This window comes from Mustelus asterias, unplaced genomic scaffold (assembly GCF_964213995.1).
Source record: "Mustelus asterias unplaced genomic scaffold, sMusAst1.hap1.1 HAP1_SCAFFOLD_414, whole genome shotgun sequence".
Lineage (NCBI taxonomy): Eukaryota > Metazoa > Chordata > Chondrichthyes > Carcharhiniformes > Triakidae > Mustelus > Mustelus asterias.
The window spans coordinates 39,286-62,098 of NW_027590369.1; the positions used below are offsets into that span (position 1 = coordinate 39,286).

Consider the following 22,813-nt stretch of genomic DNA (forward strand, 5'->3'; position numbering starts at 1 on the left):
ACAGAAGGACCTGGGAGTACAAGGACATAGTTCATTGAAATCGGCGTCACAGGTAAACAATGGTGAAGAAGGAGTTTAGCATACTGGCCTTCATCAGTCAGGGCAGTGAGTAGAGGAGTTGGGACATTATGTTACAGTTCTATAAGTCGTTAGTGAGGCCGCACTGCATTGTACTGCAGTGGTCGCAATATTACAGGAAAGACGTTGATAAAGTGGAAAGAGTGGAAAGAAAATTTACGAGGACGTTGACAAGACGAGTGGTCCTGCGTTATAGGTAGCGGTTGGCAAGGTTAGGGCATTTTTCCTTGAAACGTAAGAGAATGAGGGGTGACCTTATTGAGTTGTGTAAAATCATGATGGGCAGAGATAGGATGAACGCATAGCCTTTTTTTCCAAGGGTAGGAGAATTGAAAACTAAAGAGCATAGGTTTAAGGTGAGAGGGGAAAGAATTAAATGGGAACTGAGGGGCAACTTCTTCACGCAGAGCGTGCTGCGTATAAGGAATGAGCTGCACGAACAAGTTGTTGAGGCAGGTTCAATAGCAACATTTAAACAGCACTTGGATAAGTACGTGCATGGGAAAGGATTAGAGGGATGTGGCCTAAATGCAGACAATTGGGACTAGCTGGGAGGGCACCTGGTCGGTATGAACTGGTCTGGCCGAAGGGCCTGTTTCCGTGCTGCATTGCTCTATGACTATGGATCACTGACTCATCTTCCATTGTAAGAAGTTTAACAACACCAGGTTAAAGTCCAACAGGTTTATTTGGTAGCAAAAGCCACACAAGCTTTCGGAGCTCTAAGCCCCTTCTTCAGGTGAGTGGGAATTCTGTTTACAAACAGAGCATATAAAGACACAAACTCAATTTACATGAATAATGGTTGGAATGCGAATACTTACAACTAATCAAGTCTTTAAGAAAGAAAACAATGTGAGTGGAGAGAGCATCAAGACAGGCTAAAAAGATGTGTATTGTCTCCAGACAAGACAGCCAGTGAAACTCTGCAGGTCTAGGCAACTGTGGGGGTTACAAATAGTGTGACATGAACCCAATATCCTGGTTGAGGCCGTCCTCGTGTGTGCGGAACTTGGCTATCAGTTTCTGCTCAGCGACTCTGCGCTGTCGTGTGTCGCGAAGGCCGCCTTGGAGAATGCTTACCCGAATATCAGAGGCCGAATGCCCGTGACTGCTGAAGTGCTCCCCAACAGGAAGAGAACAGTCTTGCCTGGTGATTGTCGAGCGGTGTTCATTCATCCGTTGTCGCAGCGCCTGCATAGTTTCCCCAATGTACCATGCCTCGGGACATCCTTTCTTGCAGCGTACCAGGTAGACAACGTTGGCCGAATTGCAAGAGTATGTACCGTGTACCTGGTGGATGGTGTTCTCACGTGAGATGATGGCATCTGTGTCGATGATCCGGCACATCTTGCAGAGGTTGCTGTGACAGGGTTGTGTGGTGTCATGGTCACTGTTCTCCTGAAGGCTGGGTAGTTTCCTGCGGACAATGGTCTGTTTGAGGTTGTGCGGTTGTTTGAAGGCAAGAAGTGGGGGTCTGGGGATGGCCTTGGCGAGATGTTCGTCTTCATCAATGACATGTTGAAGGGTCCGGAGGAGATGCCGTAGCTTCTCCGCTCCGGGGAAGTACTGGACAACGAAGGGTCCTCTGTCCACTGTGTCCCGTGTTTGTCTTCTGAGGAGGTCAGTGCGGTTTTTCGCTGTGGCGCGTTGGAACTGTTGATCAATGAGTCGAGCGCCATATCCTGTTCTTATGAGGGCATCTTTCAGCGTCTGGAGGTGTCTGTTGCGATCCTCCTCATCCGAGCAGATCCTGTGTATGCGGAGGGCTTGTCCGTAGGGGATGGCTTCTTTAACGTATTTAGGGTGGAAGCTGGAGAAGTGGAGCATCGTGAGGTTATCCGTGGGCTTGCGGTACAGTGAGGTGCTGAGGTGACCGTCCTTAATGGAGATGCGTGTGTCCAAGAATGCAACCGATTCCGGAGAGTAGTCCATGGTGAGTCTGATGGTGGGATGGAACTTGTTGATGTCATCATAGAGTTGTTTCAGTGATTGTTCAACATGAGTCCAAAGGAAGAAAATGTCATCGATGTATCTAGTGTATAGCATCGGTTGAAGGTCCTGTGCGGTGAAGAAGTCTTGTTCGAACCTGTGCATGAAGATATTGGCACATTGAGGTGCGAATTTGGTCCCCATGGCTGTTCCGTGTGTCTGGATGAAGAACTGGTTGTTGAAGGTGAAGATATTGTGGTCCAGGATGAAGCGAATGAGATGTAAAATTGCATCTGGAAACTGGCAGTTGTTGGCGATGAGCACTGAGGCCGTTGCAGCAATGCCATCGTCATGGGGGATGCTGGTGTAGAGTGCCGAGACATCCATTGTGGCAAGGAGCGCTCCTGGTTCAACTGCTCCATGTGTGCCGAGTTTCTGTAGGAAGTCCGTCGCGTTGCGACAAAAGCTCGGGGTTCTTTGTACAATGGGTTTCAAGATGCCCTCGACATAGCCGGAGAGGTTCTCGCACAGGGTCCCATTGCCCGATACGATGGGACGGCCGGGTGTGTTTGCCTTGTGTATCTTCGGGAGGCAGTAGAGATCATCCCCACACCCCCACTTCTTGCCTTCAAACAACCCATCCCCACACCCCCACTTCTTGCCTTCAAACAACCGCACAACCTCAAACAGACCATTGTCCGCAGCAAACTATCCAGCCTTCAGGAGAACAGTGACCATGACACTGCACAACCCTGCCACAGCAACCTCTGCAAGACGTGCCGGATCATCGACACAGATGCCATCATCTCACGTGAGAACACCATCCACCAGGTACACGGTACATACTCTTGCAATTCGGCCAACGTTGTCTACCTGATACGCTGCAAGAAAGGATGTCCCGAGGCATGGTACATTGGGGAAACTATGCAGACGCTGCGACAACGGATGAATGAACACCGCTCGACAATCACCAGGCAAGACTGTTCTCTTCCTGTTGGGGAGCACTTCAGCGGTCACGGGCATTCGGCCTCTGATATTCGGGTAAGCGTTCTCCAAGGCGGCCTTCGCGACACACGACAGCGCAGAGTCGCTGAGCAGAAACTGATAGCCAAGTTCCGCACACATGAGGATGGCCTCAACCGGGATATTGGGTTCATGTCACACTATTTGTAACCCCCACAGTTGCCTAGACCTGCAGAGTTTCACTGGCTGTCTTGTCTGGAGACAATACACATCTTTTTAGCCTGTCTTGATGCTCTCTCCACTCACATTGTTTTCTTTCTTAAAGACTTGATTAGTTGTAAGTATTCGCATTCCAACCATTATTCATGTAAATTGAGTCTGTGTCTTTATATGCTCTGTTTGTGAACAGAATTCCCACTCACCTGAAGAAGGGGCTTAGAGCTCCGAAAGCTTGTGTGGCTTTTGCTACCAAATAAACCTGTTGGACTTTAACCTGGTGTTGTTAAACTTCTTACTGTGTTTACCCCAGTCCAATGCCGGCATCTCCACATCATCTTCCATTGACATAAGGAAAACACGGCCTGGACACAGCCACTCTTGGTGTATTCCCTGATGTTGTGTGTGCTCTCTTCCATAAGCACATAAATATATATTTCAGATTTACAGCATCAATAGTATCTTGCTTGCTGTATGAACTGAACTGTTTCTTGAATGCCTCACGCTGTATTTTATTATTGTTAATAATCTTATTCTTAAGAACGCTGAGGTTTACACTAATTCCAGATTTTTTCCTTTCTCTGATTCTGCAGGCTGGAAAAAAACGCTCTCACAGACTCTTGTGCTGCGGATCTCTCCTCCGCTCTCAGTACAAGCCCCTCCCTGAGGGATCTGAACCTGGGTGAGAATGCACTGGGAGATTCAGGAGTGAAACTACTGTCTGCGGCTCTGAGGAATCCAAACTGTAAAATACAGAAACTGAGGTAAATGTCAAACTCCGTGACATTTTTTTAAAACAATAATGAGATACCTAATGGTATATTGCACACCCTATTATTAGAATAATAAATAAACACAGTCCATTATTATCTGTAAGAAGTCTTACAACACCAGATTAAAGTCCAACAGGTTGGAATTTAACCTGGTGTTGTTTGACGTCTTACTGTGTTTACCCCAGTCCAACGCCGGCATCTCCACATCATTGTTGTCAGTGTCAGGGATAGAGCTGTGCGGAGACAATCAGTCAGATTGTCACTCCACACCCAGCTATTGACGTTCAAATGCGGCCTTATCTTTCTCGCCCCATCTTCTGAATCGGGTCAGGTAGGAATGTGTAGCGCAGAGGGTTCGAGAGCCCTTCAGTCACGGGCAGGAAAGTTTAACGTAAGGAACCATGACTGCAGTTTTGCAGAGTTCAGGGTGCATTTAGGCAGAGGGGTGTAGACAGTACAGTGTGAGTATGAGTCAGCGAGTTGGGGTGTAGTCTGGGGGGTTGTATTCAAGCAGTCAGGGCAATTGGGGGAGTCTCTTGGGAGATGGGGCCAAAGGGCCTCTCCCTGTGCTGTAATAATCTATGACATCCCAGGGATCGGAACTCATATACCAAAAACTGCATTTTCGCTGACTCCTGTGATTTCTCTCTCTGATCCCAAGGCAATGGGATGTCAATCCCACACATTTTTGTGCCGAAAGTTTGGGGGAAGAATGTGACGGGTGTACCCTCTGAGGACTTCTTCACCTGCTCAGAGGGGTACAACTGTCATCCAGTCGCACAGACCTTGGTTTGTGAGAGAAAGAAGACTGAATAGAGACGATGTATAATCCAACACGTCCTTCAGGCTGTTCCTTGTGACCAGTGATGGACACACATGCTGTACGTTTTGTGCTCACTAGAGGGCCTCCTGTGTCCATCCATTCGAACACTCACTGTCAGCCCCACAGCCCTTCTTATTGTCAGCAATTTCCCAGTCTGTCTCCAGGTCTCTCAGCTGCCTTATATGGACGCAAGGGTGGCAAGACCTGAACGCTACCACCATATTTAGTTCATTCCCTGACGTTGTGCGCTCGCTTGTACACACGCATAACTTTCCATTGTTACTCACCCATTAAAGACGCACACTAGGCTAGGCTGGTTGCAGCCTGACTGTCCATCATGTCTCAACAGGGATGCCACCTGCACGCGACCGCTTCATCCTGACAGTGTACCTCTGACTGATTGAGACCCTCCACAGCGAGGCTGACTTGTCTCGGACAGTCCATGCAGATGGCTGGATATTGCCAGAGTCTGGTTGGGGTTAACCTTCCTACCAATTTCACTTCCATTCAGATCTGACCACAAATGCCTCACATTAAATTCTATAAGCTGCTTCACTCATCTTGTCAGAACAGATCAGTTATATAATAAAGTCATCAGGTATATATTGAAGTAAAGGGAATTTGTGTTCTTCACAATGAATGATTTGTTAACATTAATAGGCATAAATATATAAGCTAAGTGTCTAACATAATTACTCTCTTCTACTCCCTGGCTCCAACGGAGGTTTCTCCCCGTCCCAGAACGTGCCACCATGCTCCCATTTGGCTCAGCTTCCCGCCTGGCCTCTCCATAGTATCAAGCCCAATACTCAAAATATCGCCCCCTTAAAGGAGCCACGCACCTTCCCTCGCACCACCCTCCCACCAAAACCACAAACTCCTGAGACCGCCTGTGAATGGACCAGAAGTTGCATCATGAAACATAGGCTTGCATGACACAAGATTACACCAGAAACATCCCAGAGAAAACTCATCACAAAGTGACTTGATCTGGAGACTTCCAGACTCTGGAGATTTGTCGCAACTCGGTACTGGGTCCTTTGGTCAGTAAAGAATCTGGGTGGAGACGCACAATGCAAATGCATCAATCCGGGATGGACAACCTCCTCAGTAGCCATGATGTGCCCACCAGCAGCCTGTACCAGTCCAACGCCAGCATCTCCACAACCTGTTGGACTTTAACCTGGTGTTGTGGGACCAGTTACCATCCTCAGTAGCGGCTGCCGCGTCTGCTTTGGAAACTGTTGGTTGCCTCGGCTCTACATTAAAAACACTAATCGCTGTATCAGCAACTGGCAAACGCAAGTCCACCACAGGACACACCTGCTGGGTTCCCGTATCCCTGCCACTCTCTTCCTCAGATGATCCATATGCTTTTTTATGTGGCGACCATGTACTTCGGCAAGAAGTCTGATCCAGTTTTTCAGAATGAGCATCAACCACAATGAAATAAGCCCCATGAACTGTCCTGTGAATTGTGCATGCAGTCTTGACGACGACTGTCCCAACCACTCCCATGTATGTATATTTGTTAGTGGTGGCAATGACTCCTGGTCTTCACACCTCATGCACTGGCTGGCTATTCTTTCGATTTATCGATGCCTGGCCACAAATTATAACTTCAAGCGAGTGATTTCATCCTACTTTGTCCAGTGCTTGTGTCATGCAATTCGTGTAATAATAGCTGTCGCCCTTGTGGTGGCACTATAACACGAGCCTGCCCAAAACAAAAACACGCCAATCCTGACTTGTTTTCGCCATCCTCTGCTACAGGTATGGTCTGATTTGCTCTGACTTATCGGAACGTCATCCTTGTGACACAATCCTCTTTACTTTTGATAACACCGGGCCCCTTTTGGTCCAAATATTTATATGAGTAGTTGAGACCGGTAAGGTTTCTATTCGGCGCAGCACTGACAGTATTGCTTGTGGTACAGATGTTGACGGCACAGCCTGTGGCATAGGGAGGTGGCCGAGCATGTCCCTATTCGGTATTTACGTCCCGGGCCTATGCTGGAAAGACTAGCTGTACGCAGATAGCAATATGCCCCATCTCTGCAGCCTCACAGACGGAATTGTTGGCACTGGTTTATCTTTTTGGTATAAACCCGTCAATTATTTGTGATCTGATGCTATGTGGAAATGGCTACCAAATATATATAGATGAATTTCCTTCACTGCATGAATTACCGCCATGCTTCTTTGTCAATCTACGTACACATTTTTCAGTTGATAACGTTCGTGGCAAAAATGGGATTTGGCTCTCTGTTACACCTGACATCGTGTGGGATAAGACTGCTCCCACGTCGGATTGTGATGCATCACAGCTAAATACTAATGGTTTGGTTGGATAAAAATGTGTCGATGACACTGTAAGGCTTTGTTTAATTTTGAAAATGCCTCTTTTTCTGCTTCTTCCCATTTCCAGCACTGTTGCTTCATCGAAAGCTGAAGTGGTGCTGAACTTCTATACACGTTTTCTAAGAATCTGTCGTAATAATTCACCATTCCTGTGAAGGATTTTAACTCCGATATATTTTTAAGCCATGGTTACATTCTTAAGGGTTCAACGATATCCTCCAAAGGATACAGACATTTGGTGTCTATCCTGAAATCGAGATCTGTAATTTCATCTGCCTGGAGAATACATTTTCTCTCATTTCAAACGGACCATTGAGAACTGCCTCTAAGTTTGCCCTGTTCTCTGCAGGGCGTGCTCCCGTAATTAGGACATCATCCCGGAACACCACTACTTGAGGAATTCCCAGCAATAATTGTTTCTTTTTACGATGGAAAATAGTACTGGCTGATGAGACTCCAAAGGGTAAACATGTGTACTGTTTATCTCTTTGTGGGCGCTGATAGGAACTAATTGCTGGGAATCTTCATCCAACTCGAGCTGCTAGTTGGCGCGACTGAAATCGAAATTTGTGTACTTAAAGCCCGCTGCTAGTTTAGCATTTGGTCATCAAATTTTAAAGTTTAAGGCTAATGTTTATTGATTAGTATCACTAGTAGGCATACATTAACGCTGCAATGAAGTTACTGTGAAAATCCCCCAGTCATCACACTCCGGTGCATGTTCGGATACACTGAGGGAGAATTTAGCATGGCCAGTACACCTAACCAGCACATCTTAGACTATGGGAGGAACCCGGAGGAAACACACGCAGACACGGGGAGAAGGTGCAGACTCCGCAGTACTCTGCCAACCCTCTCAATCTATCAATCAGACTGGAGAGAGTCTCCGTTGGCTGCTGGAATGCAAAATGAAATTGCTGCCTCAACAGGAAGTCGAGGGTTAAAATAATCTTTCACCATTTCGACGATCTCGTCAAAAGACTTATGACTAATATCAGGCGATGTTGGATACCTCACTAACCTGAAATGTGTTGGACACAAACTGTGAGCAGTATCACCTTTTGCTTTTCCTCCACAACGATCTCATTAGCGGCAAAGGAATAATGCACCCTTTTGATATGCTGTCCCCAGTTTTCCAATGATGGAAAATGGCTCAATCGTTCCGATGAAAGGCATTGTAAATGTCTCTTCTTAGCTTCGACCCTCACTCTCCTCCCACTCTAGCTGCGCACTGCAACCTCCTGATGAATAAGAATATTTTACCTCATCGCTAGTGTAGTAATATCGGAGGTGACATCATTGTGGCGTCAAGTAATTACTGGTTAGAAATAATATTTTTTACATAGGGCCTGACGTAACCGCAATACACGACTACACTCTCCTCCTCCCTGGCTTCGACTGAGGCTCCTCCCCATCCCAGGACGCGTGCCTTTGCTCCCGATTGGCTCAGCTTCCCGTCCAGCCACTCCTTCGGGACCGACCCGATCGTGACCTTGAAAAGATCGCTCCTCAAAGGAGCCACATCACCACAAGGTTATTGATGTTTCTGCCTCACTGCAAACACATACCTCATATCTGCTCAGGTCTTGGCAATCTCCACCCAGGCCTGCTTGGGTTGACATGGCAGATCATCTCCTGAGGGAACTGGACCTCACTCTGAACCCGTGCAGCCTTGAGGAGGACTTCCCATGGATGTATCTTTGAATTGAAGTTTTATCGTCTCCTGCCATGTCAGTCCTTTGTTGGGTTACCAGGGCTCCCTCACTGATCCCTCTAGAGCTGCTGCCGTTGAAAGCGCTGCTGGCTGCCCTTAAATATGTTGTCAGTATTGCCTGAAACGGGACTTGCCCTGCAGTGAATGATTAAGATCTGGAATGCTCTGTCTGTGAGTGTGGTGGAGACACGTTCAACTGAAGCCTACCAAAGGGAATTGGATTGTTGCCTGAAAAAAGCAAGAATGTGCAGGGTTACGAAGGGAAGGTGGGGGAATGACACTTAGTGAACTGCTCATTCATAGATTCTGTGCAGACACCATTGGCTGAATGTCCTCCTTCTGCTCCGCAACAATTCTATGATTCTGCTTGTGCTGCTGGAGAGAATGGCATCCTCGCCTCTCAGATACTAAAGTACCGGTTCTGGTTAAAGTGTGGAGTTGGCTAGTTCAGTCATTTCGGTGTCTGGAGTGTGATGAAGAATGACGCTAATATCGAGGGTTTGATCCACATATCTGCTATGGGGGTCTATAGAGATCCACCGCCACCCATTCTACCACGCTTGCTATGTTGTGTCCCTGAAATATCGGTGAATCTCAAGCTTTTACCGTCATGAAATTGTTACGGTGCCAAAGGACGTCATTTGGCCCATCTTGTCTGCACCAGTTCTCTAAACGAACATGATGAATTGTATCCTTATCCTGCCTTTTCCTCGTTTCCTTAAACATTGCTTCTATTGAAATATTTATCTAATTCCCCCGATTCAATCTGCCTCCACCACAGTTCCGGGCTGTGCATTCCAGACCCCAACCACTGGCAGCGTGAAAAACGTTTTTCAAACATCATCTTCAACCGCATCGCATCACTCCGGGGCCACCGCTTATCCAATCTCCCTCCCGAGTGACTCAGGGTAAGGACGTGGGGATCCTGTACTTTTCTATTTCATCAATGTCCTTTAGGGAAGGAAATCTCTCACCCTCACCTGGTCTGGCCGACATGTGACTCCAGAGCTACAACAATTTTATTGACGCTCAACTGTCTTAAAAGGGCAACTGGAGATGTGCAATTAATACTGGCCAGCCAGTGATGCCCATGCCATAGAATCATAGAATCCCTAGAGTACAGAAGGAGGTCATTCGGCCCATCGAGTCTGTACTGACCACTATCCCACCCAGGCCCTATTCCCGTAGTCCCGCATGCTTACTCTGCTAATCCCCCGGATATTAGGGTCAATTTAGCATGGTCAATCAACCTAACCCACACATCTTTGAACTGTGGGAGGAAACCGGACCACCTGGAGGAAACCCACAAATGAATAAAGAAAAACATCGTTTTTGACATTTAATTACTCCTGCGCTTCCATTTTGATCTTTCCTCGTCATCCATCCATCCCCAGTTCCCTGTGACTTAAAACAACATAATTCCCTGCTATTTCCAAGCACTACGGAAAGCTAATTGAACTCCAATGAAAGCTAATTGAACTGAAACTAACTCTGTTCCTCACTTCACAGATACTGCATGACATGCTGAGAGTTCCCAGCATATTGCTCTTATATTTCAGAATTTCAGCATCAATAGTATTTTGTCCTCTATTAAGTGAAGTCTGTTTCCCGAATGTCTCACGATGTAATGTACATCACTATTTTTAATAATGGTATTCTTAACGAAGCTGGAAGTTCACTGATCCCGTTACTATTAACTCTCTGATTTCCAGTCTCCATAGCAACAGTCTCACAGATTCTTGTGCCAACGACCTTGCCTCTGCTCTCACGACAAACCAGTCACTGATAGATCTGAATCTGGGTGATAAACTGGGAAATTTAGGAGTGAACCGACTGTCTATGGCTCTGAAGAAACTGGAATGTAAAATACAGAAACTGGAGTAAGTATCATACTGTTTAAGATTCTACTTAGAATAACTGAATATATTTTGTATTCGTATAAATAAGCGATGTCATTACTGTTGGTGTCAGTTATTAATAAGGAAAACTGCATTTACTCTGGTTCCTGTTATTTCTCGCTCTGACCTCTGGGAAATGAAATGCCCGTGCTATAGTATCATTGTCCGCGGACTGGTAATTCAGAGACGTGGGATAATGCTCCGGATACGTTGGTTCAAATCCCACCATGGCCAGTGGTGAAATTTGATTCAATAAAAATCTAGTTTAAAGAGTCTAATATTGACCATGATCATATTGATCCTCTTGCCCCACTTGTGAATATGATCCTCTTGATCATATTGACAAGTGGGGCAGGCTCAAAGGTTCAAATATTCTAATCGTCCTCTTTTCTATGTTTCTAATAATGGGAAACAAATAATTACGAGAAGAGTTAACAGGAATGTTGGGCCTTCATTCACTGTAGCATACAAAGAAAACATCGCAAGAATATTTGAAAAACAGGAGGTAAATGGGGAGTAAAAACGTAAAACACAACCATTCGGCTGGAAAAACCTACTCAGAATACAATTAGAACTGAAACTTGACAAGTTTATCACTAGGGTCTTAACACAAGTGGCTGCAGAGATAGTAGATGCATTCGTTATGATCTTCCAAAATTCCCTAGATTCTGGCAAGGTCCCAGTGGTTTGGAAAATCAAAAATCAAACACCTCTATTCAAGGAAGAAAGGAGACAGAGAGCAGGAAAAAATATAGTTTTCTGAGCCCATCGCCTCTCAAAGGGGATGTTTGAGAACAGAGTGTAGAAAATGATAATTCAATCATGCAGTCAACACGTGAAATTGAAATCATGTTTGACTGAACTATTTGATATATTTGAGGAAATAACAAACAAGGAGAACCTGTAGGTGTGCTTAACTTAGATTAATGCATGGTATTCAGTAAGGTGGCACATCAATGTTTACTGTACATGATTGATAGAGAATTGTTTAATTTTATTCAGTGGATGTGGTTGGACTGTGATGTGGATTGGCTGGACCAGTTTAATTGAACTGAATGGTTTGTTTGACCATTATAGAGCGAATTTTAGGAGTCCTAATATTTGTGAATCATGATGCAGATTGCCTTCCCTAAAGGACATTAGTATATCAAGGTTTTTTATGACGAAAATTCGACTTTTTAACTCGTGATTTTCATTGAATTCAAATTTCGCCATCTGCCATGATGGCGTTCAAACCCGGATCCTCAGAGCGTTACCCGCAAGCTCTGGATTACTAGTCCAGTGACATTGACAGTATATCACCATTTTCCCCATAAACTAGCAACAAGCAGAGTATTGTGTAAAATGGATGATTTTCATTTTGGCAAAGCTGGTGCTAATGGAGTACCTCAGGGGAGAGTGCTGGGGCCTCAAATATTTACTATCTGTACAATGAATTGGAAGAAATGGCCGAATTTGTGCAGCAAGATTTACTGATAATACAACGATAGGAAAGTAAAGAATCAAGAGGCTATAACTTGACGAAATCCCTTTGTGGATTATTTAAGTTAATGTGAAAAAATATTAGCTGAAGGACTTTAATGTGAGAAGGTGGAGCTTGTCCACTTTGTCAGGAAGAATAGAAAAGCATTAGACAATTGAATGGAGAGAGATGGCAACTCTCTGATACAAAGGGATCTGGGTGTCCTGCCACGTCAATGACTAAAAGTTGTTAAGCAGTTCAGCAAGTGATCCGGAGCACAAATAGCACGTTAGCATTGCGACAGCTTAGCCAATTAAAGTGTCTGTGTCGAAAAAAAATATCCTAAGTTCACATTGATCCGAATTCCCATTGAGGTACGTAAAAGGTGTAGCGTTTTCAACAAAAATACATTGATTTAATGTGATGAAAATCAACAGAAGTGTTCCCACCAATGGTGATGAATAAAATCAAGGATTGTGTTAGATGAAAAGAAGATATGCTAAAATCATAAGGCTGAGAATTCTGCAAGGGTGGAGCAAGAGAAAGTTCAAGGAAGGAAAAATAGAATATGAGAGTAAACGAGTGAGAAACATTAAAAACAAACTCTGAAAGATTTTATACAAACATAAATATCAAAAGATTCGCGCAAACAAATGTGGATCCAACACAAACGAAGTCAGTAAAATGTATAAAACGAATAAAGTAATAGGAGAGACTCAAGTACTTACTTTGGGGGGCGATTTCACCGTTGTGCCGCACCGGCCGATGCATGGGCCGAGCCGGTAAGATGCTGACAGGGCAGAAAAGTAAGGTTCACTCCCGATTTCGCGCCTCTCGCGATCTTATCAGTACCAGATATCCAGCGTGATCAGCCATTTCTGGAACAGGGTTGATTTTTAAAAAAATAACATTTAAACCTCATTTTCCTTGAATTAATGAGTCTAGGAAGAAAATATCCGGGGTCATTTTCCTCTGTGACCCTCAGACGAGAGTTTGTCTCCGGTGAGAAACAAAGCTAGTCCCCACCAATGGTGACCAGCATGATGCCCACGCCGGCAGAAGTGGAAACCATTGAGTCCCCTGGGGCCGCCGGGGACAAGGGGCGCGGAGGGGGGGGGGGGTGCCATTTTGGACGTACCAGCTTGGCACCACCAACCTGACAACCTTGCAATGTCCACCAGGCGGCAGTCTGTTTCAAGGGGGCAGGGGCAGACCGGCGAGGTTGGGCGCCATCAGTCGTTGGGTGGGGCGTGGGGACACGCTGTGCACTCTGCATTGGGATCTGTGAGATGGAGGGAGGGCGGAACCGCTGTGTATTCTGCATTGGGATTGGTGGTAGAGAGAGGGGGTCAATCAGGAATGGCCATGGGTGGGGCTTGGACCAGCGATCGTGTTGGGGGGAGTCAGGCACCCTATTAAGGGGTGAGGGAGGGTTAAGATGGGTGGCCGATCATGGGGGGAGAGAAGTGAAAGGGTACTGTTCCCGGTGGGTCGTGGGGTCAGGATTGGTCGCGTGCCATCGCAGTAGGTGGGGAATGGCGGGGGTGGGGGGGGGGGGGGGGGGAGGGGGGGAGGCGGTGTTTCAGCCATTCAGGCTGGCTGAGAGCAGCATAGACTGAGTGACAGATTTGTGATGCTTGAGACCTGCGCATGCACAATGACGGCCTTCCCTGCTCTCAGCCAACGTTCAGATGACATAAGCCCTGTCCACCTCCATCTACAGGTGAGAAACCATTACTGTTTATTCATGCACTGAGTGCATATGATGGCAGATTTGAACTCACACAGAAAACGGATCTGATCCGCTCCCATTTTCATGCCCGTCCTGGACTTGGATTTTTTATTGTAAAGTTCAGCCCTTTTGTGTCTGCATTCACCGTGGAAAATGTTTTAAAAGTCCCAGAAATAATGGAGCTTCAATGGACTGGTGTGAATGAGGAAAGGGCAGTTGTTTATATTAGTGGAAAAATTGCACTCGGGAAATTAATGGGACTTAATGCCTGATTATCTTCATTCCAGAGAGTTGAAAGAGGTGTTTGTAGAGATACTACATGCATTGATGGTCATCGTCCAAACTTCTATAGATTCTGGAAATATTCCTGTAGATTAGAAAGTGACAATGTAACTCTGCAATTTAAAAATGGATGTTCAGAGAAAAATGGAAAGTACAAACCGGTTCGACTGATAGCAATAGCAGGGCAAATCCTATACTTCTGAAATGAAAGATGTCATACCAGAACACTTAGGAAACAATTGCAGGATCAGTCAGGGTTAACATGACGTTATGAAAGCTGTTGGATGTTCGGAGGGATGTAACCAGCAGAATGGATAAGGGGGAACTTATGCATGTTTTTTTTTTCATTTTCAAAGTGTTTTTGCAGGGTCACTGAATATGTTCAAGACTGAGTTAAGATAGATTTCGGATTGACAAGGGTATCAAAGTTTATAGGGGACAATTAGGAAACGAAGTGTGAACCACAGTAAGATCAGCCAATAAGCGATCGAATGATGGATCTGAAACGAGGGGCTGAATGGCCTATTGCTACTCCTAGTTATTCTGTTATTATTACAAAACATCCTTCAGACTGCTCTTTGTGACCAGTGCTGGACACACAAAAACTATTACTTCTCCTCACAAGAGGCTACCTGTACCCATTCATTAGGCCATTCACTCTCAGCTCCACAACCATCTCACCAGCAGCGATTGTCCGCTGTGCCCCCAAGCTTTCCTGATCCAGCAACTCATCATCCTTTGGTGTAAGGATGGCAAAATCTGGACGTCTCCAGTCTTCTTGGCTCGTTCCCTTGTGTTCTTTGCTTTCTTTCCAAACACAAATTTCAATTGTTACGCACACGTCTAACACGTGTACAAGCCCATGGTTGTCCAACGTGTTGACGAAGGGATGAATGTGACCCTCGAAGCCCCTCAATGAGGCCTCCGGAGCATTTTTCCTGAATCTCAGTTACGCAATGGATTTTGAATACAATAATTTGGATGGTGCTTTCTTGTTTGTTAATGTGATGTGGCCGTCGCTGGCTGGGCCAGCATTTGTTGCTCATCCCTAATTGCCGCTGACCGGACATTTAATAGTCAACCTCGCGGTTGTGGATCTGGAGTCACATGTGGGCCAGACCAGGTAAGGAAAGGCATCAGTGAACCAAATAGTGTTGAACGACTATCGACAACGGCTTCGTGATCATTAGAGTGTTAATTCAAATGTTGTATTGAATTCACATTTCACCTTTAACAGTGGCAGGGTTGAATCTGTGACTCCAGAGCATTACTATGGGGCACCAGTCCAGTAACATACCATTATGCCACCACCTCCCCCGATAGAACCAAAATGTGACTTATGACGATTAAATTGAAATACTCATCGATATTTAATACTCGTTATTGTACTCAGCAGGGTATTCACCTTGTCAGAATACATCAGGACATTGATCCTTTTTCCGCACTGCAACCACTTTTCTCACACATGTGCACCTCCTCAGCAATCTCCTTCCAGCCAGGCTGTGTCGATGGGATAATCTCCTCCCATCTTGAGGGAACAGGACCTCCATTCGAGCCCGAGCAGCTGGCAGGAGACCCTCCAGCGAGGCAATATTAATTGAGGGGCAACGTTTGATCTGCATTCTGTCATTTACGCCCTTCATTCAGTTAGCAGAGCTCCATCCTTGCCCCCTCCAGAGCTGAAACTCCTGCTGGCTGTCTTGGAGGTGGTGCTGCCATTGTCTGAACCGGGACTGCCACCTGCCCACGCTGCCTGAGTGGACAGCTCCTCTGCCTGCCAACTGTTACTTGTCCACCTGTGACAGTATCACCTTCATAGCTCTGCCTATCCTGCCCACACGGACACACTCCCCATGTTGGGATTTCAGAGCTTCTGGTAAAATCACAGCCATTATCTTCAACCTCACCACAAACTGCATTCCCAAACCACTGACCATCCCATGTCCCTCCCGAGCCACTCCGACTAAGGAAATGGGAACCTTGTGATTTGGTCTGGTCCCATCATCACTTTTTTGTCACTAAATCACTCCTGTAATTCCATGTTGTCCTTTCTTCATTTCTGCCACAGCCACCCACCGTTGTCACTTCAAACCCCTCAATTCACTGTCATTTCCCAATTCCAATGAACGCTCAAACTTTCAACCTGTTTCTTTCTTCACCAGTATTTACCTGCTGAGCATTTCCAGTTAATTCTACTGATGTTTCATTTTCAACATTAAGAGTATTTCCTCATTCTATAGAAATGCAAATTGTGCTTTTCAAATGTGTCACAATATTCATTATTTTTGTTATTAACAGTATTATTTAAATGACTTGTGATTTACTCTGATTCATGTTATGTTTCTCTCTCTCTCTGATCCCCAGTCTGTATAGAAACGCTCTCACAGATTCTTGCACTGAGGATCTCGCCTCCGTTCTCAGCACAAATGAGTCACTGAAGATTCTGAACCTGGGATCAAACTCATTCACAGACCAATCTGTCCCTCCACTCTGCCGCCTCATACAGAATTGCAGGAGTCTACAACTGATTGGGTGAGTTTATGTTATTTAAAATAATCATTAAAATTTAAATTGGATTTTAAAATGTAAATCGACCTGAACTTTCAAAGCAGATTGCCGCTGTGCATGAACATTCTCCCAATCTGAAACTGCTCCATTTCCCACTCAAGATCTCCTGCACAGAGACGCTGGGGAACTCCATTAGAGCAGAGTCAAATCAAATCAGGTGGGAGAAAAGAGAGTAGACACCATATTTACAGCACAATGACCCTGAGTAGATCCATTGGTGTGGAGATGCCGGCGTTGAAGTGGGGTAAACACAGTAAGAAGTTTAACAACACCAGGTTAAAGTCCAACAGGTTTATTTGGTAGCAAAAGCCACACAAGCTTTCGGAGCTCTAAGCCCCTTCTTCAGGTGAGTGGGAATTCTGTTCACAAACAGAGCATATAAAGACACAGACTCAATTTACATGAATAATAGTTGGAATGCGAATACTTACAAATAATCAAGTCTTTAAGAAACCAAACAATGTGAGTGGAGGGACCATCAAGACAGGCTAAAGAGATGTGTATTGTCTCCAGACAAGATAGCCAGTGAAACTCTGCAGGTCCACGCAACTGTGGGAGTTACAAATAGTGTGACATGAATCCAATATCCCGGTTGAGGCCGTCCTCGTGTGTGCGGAACCTGGCTATCAGTTTCTGCTCAGCGACTCTGCGCTGTGCTACCCTATTTACAGCAGTGACCCCGGGGAGCTCCATCAGAGCAGAGTAGAGTCGGAGAAGAGAGAGAATACACCCTATTTACACGACAGCGCAGAGTCGCTGAGCAGAAACTGATAGCCAAGTTCCGCACACACGAGGACGGCATCAACCGGGATATTGGGTTCATGTCACACTATTTGTAACTCCCACAGTTGCGTGGACCTGCAGAGTTTCACTGGCTGTCTTGTCTGGAGACAATACACATATTTTTAGCCTGTCTTGATGCTCTCTCCACTCACATTGTTTTGTTTCTTAAAGACTTGATTATTTGTAAGTATTCGCATTCCAACCATTATTCATATAAATTGAGTCTGTGTCTTTATAAGCTCTGTTTGTGAACAGAATTCCCACTCACCTGAAGTAGGGGCTTAGAGCTCCGAAAGCTGCTGTGGCTTTTGCTACCAAATAAACCTGTTGGACTTTAACCTGGTGTTGTTAAACTTCTTACTGTGTAGATCCACTGGAGCAGAGTAGAGTTAGGGAGGAGAGGGCACACACCGTACTTGCAGCACATAACCCCGGGGAGCTCCATCGGAGCAGAGTAGAGTCGGGGAAGAGAGAGCACACTCCCTATTTACACAACAGTGACGCCAGGAGCTCCATCAGAGCAGAGTAGAGGCGGAGACGAGAGAGAATACACCCTATTTACAGCACAGTGACCCCGGGAGCTTCATCAGAGCAGAGTAGAGGCGGAGACGAGAGAGAATACACCCTATTTACAGCACAGTGACCCCGGGGAGCTCCATCAGAGCAGAGTAGAGGCGGAGACGAGAGAGAATACACCCTATTTACAGCACAGTGACCCCGGGGAGCTCCATCAGAGCAGAGTAGAGGCGGAGACGAGAGAGAATACACCCTATTTACAGCACAGTGACCCCGGGGAGCTCCATCAGAGCAGAGTAGAGTCGGAGAAGAGAGAGAATACACCCTATTTACAGCACAGTGACCCCGGGGAGCTCCATCAGAGCAGAGTAGAGTCGGAGAAGAGAGAGAATACACCCTATTTACAGCACAGTGACGCCAGGGAGCTCCATCAGAGCAGAGTAGAGTCGGAGAAGAGAGAGAATACACCCTATTTACAGCAGTGACCCCGGGGAGCTCCATCAGAGCAGAGTAGAGTCGGAGAAGAGAGAGAATACACCCTATTTACAGCACAGTGACCCCGGGGAGCTCCATCAGAGCAGAGTAGAGTCGGAGAAGAGAGAGAATACACCCTATTTACAGCACAGTGACGCCAGGGAGCTCCATCAGAGCAGAGTAGAGTCGGAGAAGAGAGAGAATACACCCTATTTACAGCACACTGACCCCGGGGAGCTCCATCAGAGCAGAGTAGAGTCGGAGAAGAGAGAGAATACACCCTATTTACAGCACAGTGACCCCGGGGAGCTCCATCAGAGCAGAGTAGAGTCGGAGAAGAGAGAGAATACACCCTATTTACAGCACAGTGACGCCAGGGAGCTCCATCAGAGCAGAGTAGAGTCGGGGAAGAGAGAGAATACACCCTATTTACAGCACACTGACCCCGGGGAGCTCCATCAGAGCAGAGTAGAGGCGGAGAAGAAAAAGCATTGATCCTATTTACAGCAGTGGCTGCAAAATGGTCAGATTAATGAATGTTATTTGATGGTTGAAGGAAGCGGTTTGTTGATAGGGTGGGTGAGGAAGGTAAGTGGGTGAATGGTAAGTTGACGGATGACGAGATGGCCAGTGTGGTAGTTGCAAAATCTTGGATGGTTAGTTGGGTGAAAGTGAGGGCAGTGTGCAGATAGTCCCTGGTCAGGAGACTATTCACTTGCATTCGGGTGGTTGTGTTGGGGGATGTTGACGGGGTGATTTTCATTGGTAGGAGGCTGGTTGGGTATTTAAGTGTGGGGTTATGGGTCATATTAGATCATCAAGGAATTGGATCATCAACATAGGCGTGGTTGCAGTCAGATAGAAAGTGCAGTTAGGTTGTTGGTTAGTGGACGGCTAGTTGAGGTGGATGAAGGGTGGACTGGTGGTGTGGTTTTATTTGGTCATGGTGGTAGTTGCAGGGTATCAGAAGTAAGTAGGGTTGGAGGAGGTAGTTGAAGTGGATTAGGGGTAGCCGTGGGGCGCGGGGGAGGGGTGCTAGTCAGGCAGATTTGGGCTGGTTAGGGACTCGGATTATGGATTTATTTAGGTTTTACACTGACGAACATTTCCTGTGTCACTATCTAGGTAAGTTCTACAGATCTAGAATCATACAGATCTACAATCGGTACAGAATGAGGCCATTCGGCCCATCAGGTCTGCACCGACCACAATCCCACCCAGGCCTTAGTCCTGTAACCTCACACATTTACCCTGTTAATCCTCCTTGACACTAGAATCAATTTAGCACGGCCAATCAGCCAAGCTGCACATCTTTGGACTGTGGGAGGAAACAGCACCACCCAGAGGAAACCCACACAGACACGGAAAGAACGTGCAAACTCCACACAGGCAGTTACCCAAGCCGGGATTCGAACCTAGGCCCCTGGCGCTGTGAGGCAGCACTACTAACCACCGTGCCACCAATCTATCCCTGGGCCAGAATTTGAATTTGCTCGTGCGGGCGGCCACCCACCCTGAAAGTTCCTGCAATTGGGTGAAAAGATGTGGGGTGTGGATTTCACCATCATCGCACAGTAGCACAAAGCTTCGTTCGTTAAATAGGAACAAGAATCACACTTGTTGTCAATAAAGACGGCAATTCAGCCCAAAAAAGGCCAATTGAATGCAATTTGTCAAGGCCCATCTACTTTCGATACAGTTGACGTTCAACCGAGGGGCCAGGCAACCTTTACTTTCTTGGTTCAACCTTGATGGGGTGGAGGAGGGGGAATGAAGTGTCTAGGCTGAAATGCAATTTTTAAAAAATGTGCCTGGGGACTGAAGTTTGTATTTGAATGTTTTGCCTGGACTCTGACTGCATGGTTACTGCATGGCTATTAATATTTCACACTTCTGCTGCTCCCTCAGACAGCTGTGCAGCGGCTGCCACCCACCCTCCCCATACCCCCAACCCAGAGCAGCACAGTAGAAGCGGCAGCCCCACACCCTCACTTTTATCCCATTTTCGTGCCCACTCTAGCAATCCTCATTCTGTTTTTGGACCAGCCAGTGTGAAATTGTGCTCTCGAAACCACAGTGGGCAGGAGCGCGTTTCGCATTCAGGGTCAGCGCCCACTGAAAAGAAATCATCAGTCACACATACCCGAATGTATCTCAGACATTCACACAGCGTGCTGAGCAGCCGAGAAATTCCCCATTAGAAATTTGAACCGCTGGGACAATGCCCAAATCGATCTGTGTGTCAAGATGTCAACAAGGTCCCCATATCAGCTTCTGAAGATTTATCCCATCAACTCCATTCTCCTTTTATTTACACTTGTTCAATCCGTTTATTTCATGTTTTATCTTGAATCTGTTTCAGGCTGGAATGGAATCAATTCAGCTTAAATGGAAGAGATGAGCTGAAGTCGCTGCAGGGATTCAGACCAGGACTGAGGGTGGAACTTATTAACATTCCTACTTTTGCTCCCTGAACATTTCAATGCATAATGATTGCTGCTCTCATTCTGGGAACAGTTCAATTTATAAACGTCGCTGCTCTCATTCTCAGAACGTCTCAATTTTTAAGCATTGCTGCTCTTATTCAGTGAGCATTTCAATTTTTAAACATTGCTGCTGGCATTCTCTGAATATTTCAGTTGACAAACTGGGGTGTGGAATGGACTGCCTGCAGTGATAGTGGAGTCAGACACTTTAGGAACATTTAAGCGGTTATTGGATAGGCACATAGAGCACACCAGAATTATAGGGAGTGGGATAGCTTGATCTTGGTTTCAGATAAAGCTCGGCACAACATCGTGGGCCGAAGGGCCTGTTCTGTAAACATTGCTGCTCTGATTCTTGGAACAATTGATAAACAGAGACTCAGTGAAAGAGTCATAAGACTCATCCGCCCAGCTCCACAGCCCTGCTAGTGCTGGATATCTGGGGTTGTAAGCTCCCCAATTGGGCACTGGGCAAATATACAGACAGAAAAAAAAACAGTCTGTGTGACACTGACAATTATACCCAGTCTTCCTATGTTTTTGCGTAATACATCCAGGGTTCGTGCTCAGTATCAGCGCCCAGTCACCCTGCTGGGAAGTGAACATGGCGCGAGTTCAGGATGGAGACAGGGTCTGTTCAGCTGGGATGGATCCCACTCTCCAAAAGGGACAAGCGCCCAAAGAACGCCTGACCCAGAGAGTGTGTCCTGTTGGGGAGGTTCCAGTAGATTGTGCAACTGGGGAATTAGACTGAAAGTCTCAATGTTTTTCTAATTTCACTCAGTAAGAAAGCTGTGAAACTAAAAACTGAATCAACTTACCCTTACTTGCTGTCAATAAACTCGATCCACAGCAATGATTTGTGCGAAGTCTTTTCCGGCCTGAGAAGGGGACAAACCTCCACAATACTTGAAAATATTAATCAGACTTAAGACATCAAGAATAGGAAGCAATTTGTAATCATGAATGAGCGGATTAGAACAACAAGCTCACACAAGAAAGATGAACCGCTGTCAGATATCACCTGGGAGCACAGGCTGACTGATCAAAGGACAGAGGGATAAGACTCTACGGTTTAATCTAAAAAAAATCACAACTCAGAAATGTCAAATTCATCACGAAAGAGTGATCAGAAATTGATACATTATATAGTGGAAGGAACAGGTGTTAGGAAGAAAATAAATTATTTTTATAGGTTTTCACGTACACCAGAAATGCAGCCACTGGCACCCACTTATTCCTTATCACGAATTCTAGCTGACACCCTCTCTGATTCATTGTGCTACCTACGTGTCTATTAATTGTATCTGATTAATATTTCTGAGTGACCCTGACTACAACTATTTTTATTGGTTATGTGTATGCTCCTTGCTAAAATTATGATAATTATTTTATTGAGCTAAATAAACATTACCAGCGGATGATTTGGTAACGGACTTGTTCTCTCCAGATTTGACCAGGAAGTCCCAATTCATTCACACTGGAGCTTGTGGGGATTTGAATTCAGGGTTGAAGTTAACTCAGACTCAGTGGGAACTGGGTGTTATCAGACAATTCAGTCAAAAAAGATTATTCACTTCTAGACATAGTTTAGGAGGTGAAACTCAGACAGGTCTACCACTGTGAGAATAACTCTCACTTTATCCTATTTGAGATTGTGGGAGCAGCTTTCACCGAGTCCTGAGCTGAGATCGGGGGAGAAACTGTTTCCTTGCTGAAGACTCCACTGAGCTGCTGACTTGAAGGATCCAT

At 45.9% G+C, this 22,813-nt stretch overlaps 1 protein-coding gene across 1 annotated transcript in view; it reads left to right on the plus strand.

The window, feature by feature from the left end:
• The window catches only part of LOC144486611 (NACHT, LRR and PYD domains-containing protein 3-like), a gene marked incomplete at its 5' end in the record, with an annotated part of 58,099 nt that extends 35,608 nt beyond the window's left edge, over positions 1-22,491 (plus strand). The window contains 4 exon segments of the mRNA XM_078204656.1: positions 3,783-3,953; positions 10,573-10,740; positions 16,599-16,766; positions 20,938-22,491. Coding sequence (XP_078060782.1) covers positions 3,783-3,953; positions 10,573-10,740; positions 16,599-16,766; positions 20,938-21,049 — 619 coding nt within the window.
• Between the last annotated feature and the right edge of the window lie 322 nt (positions 22,492-22,813).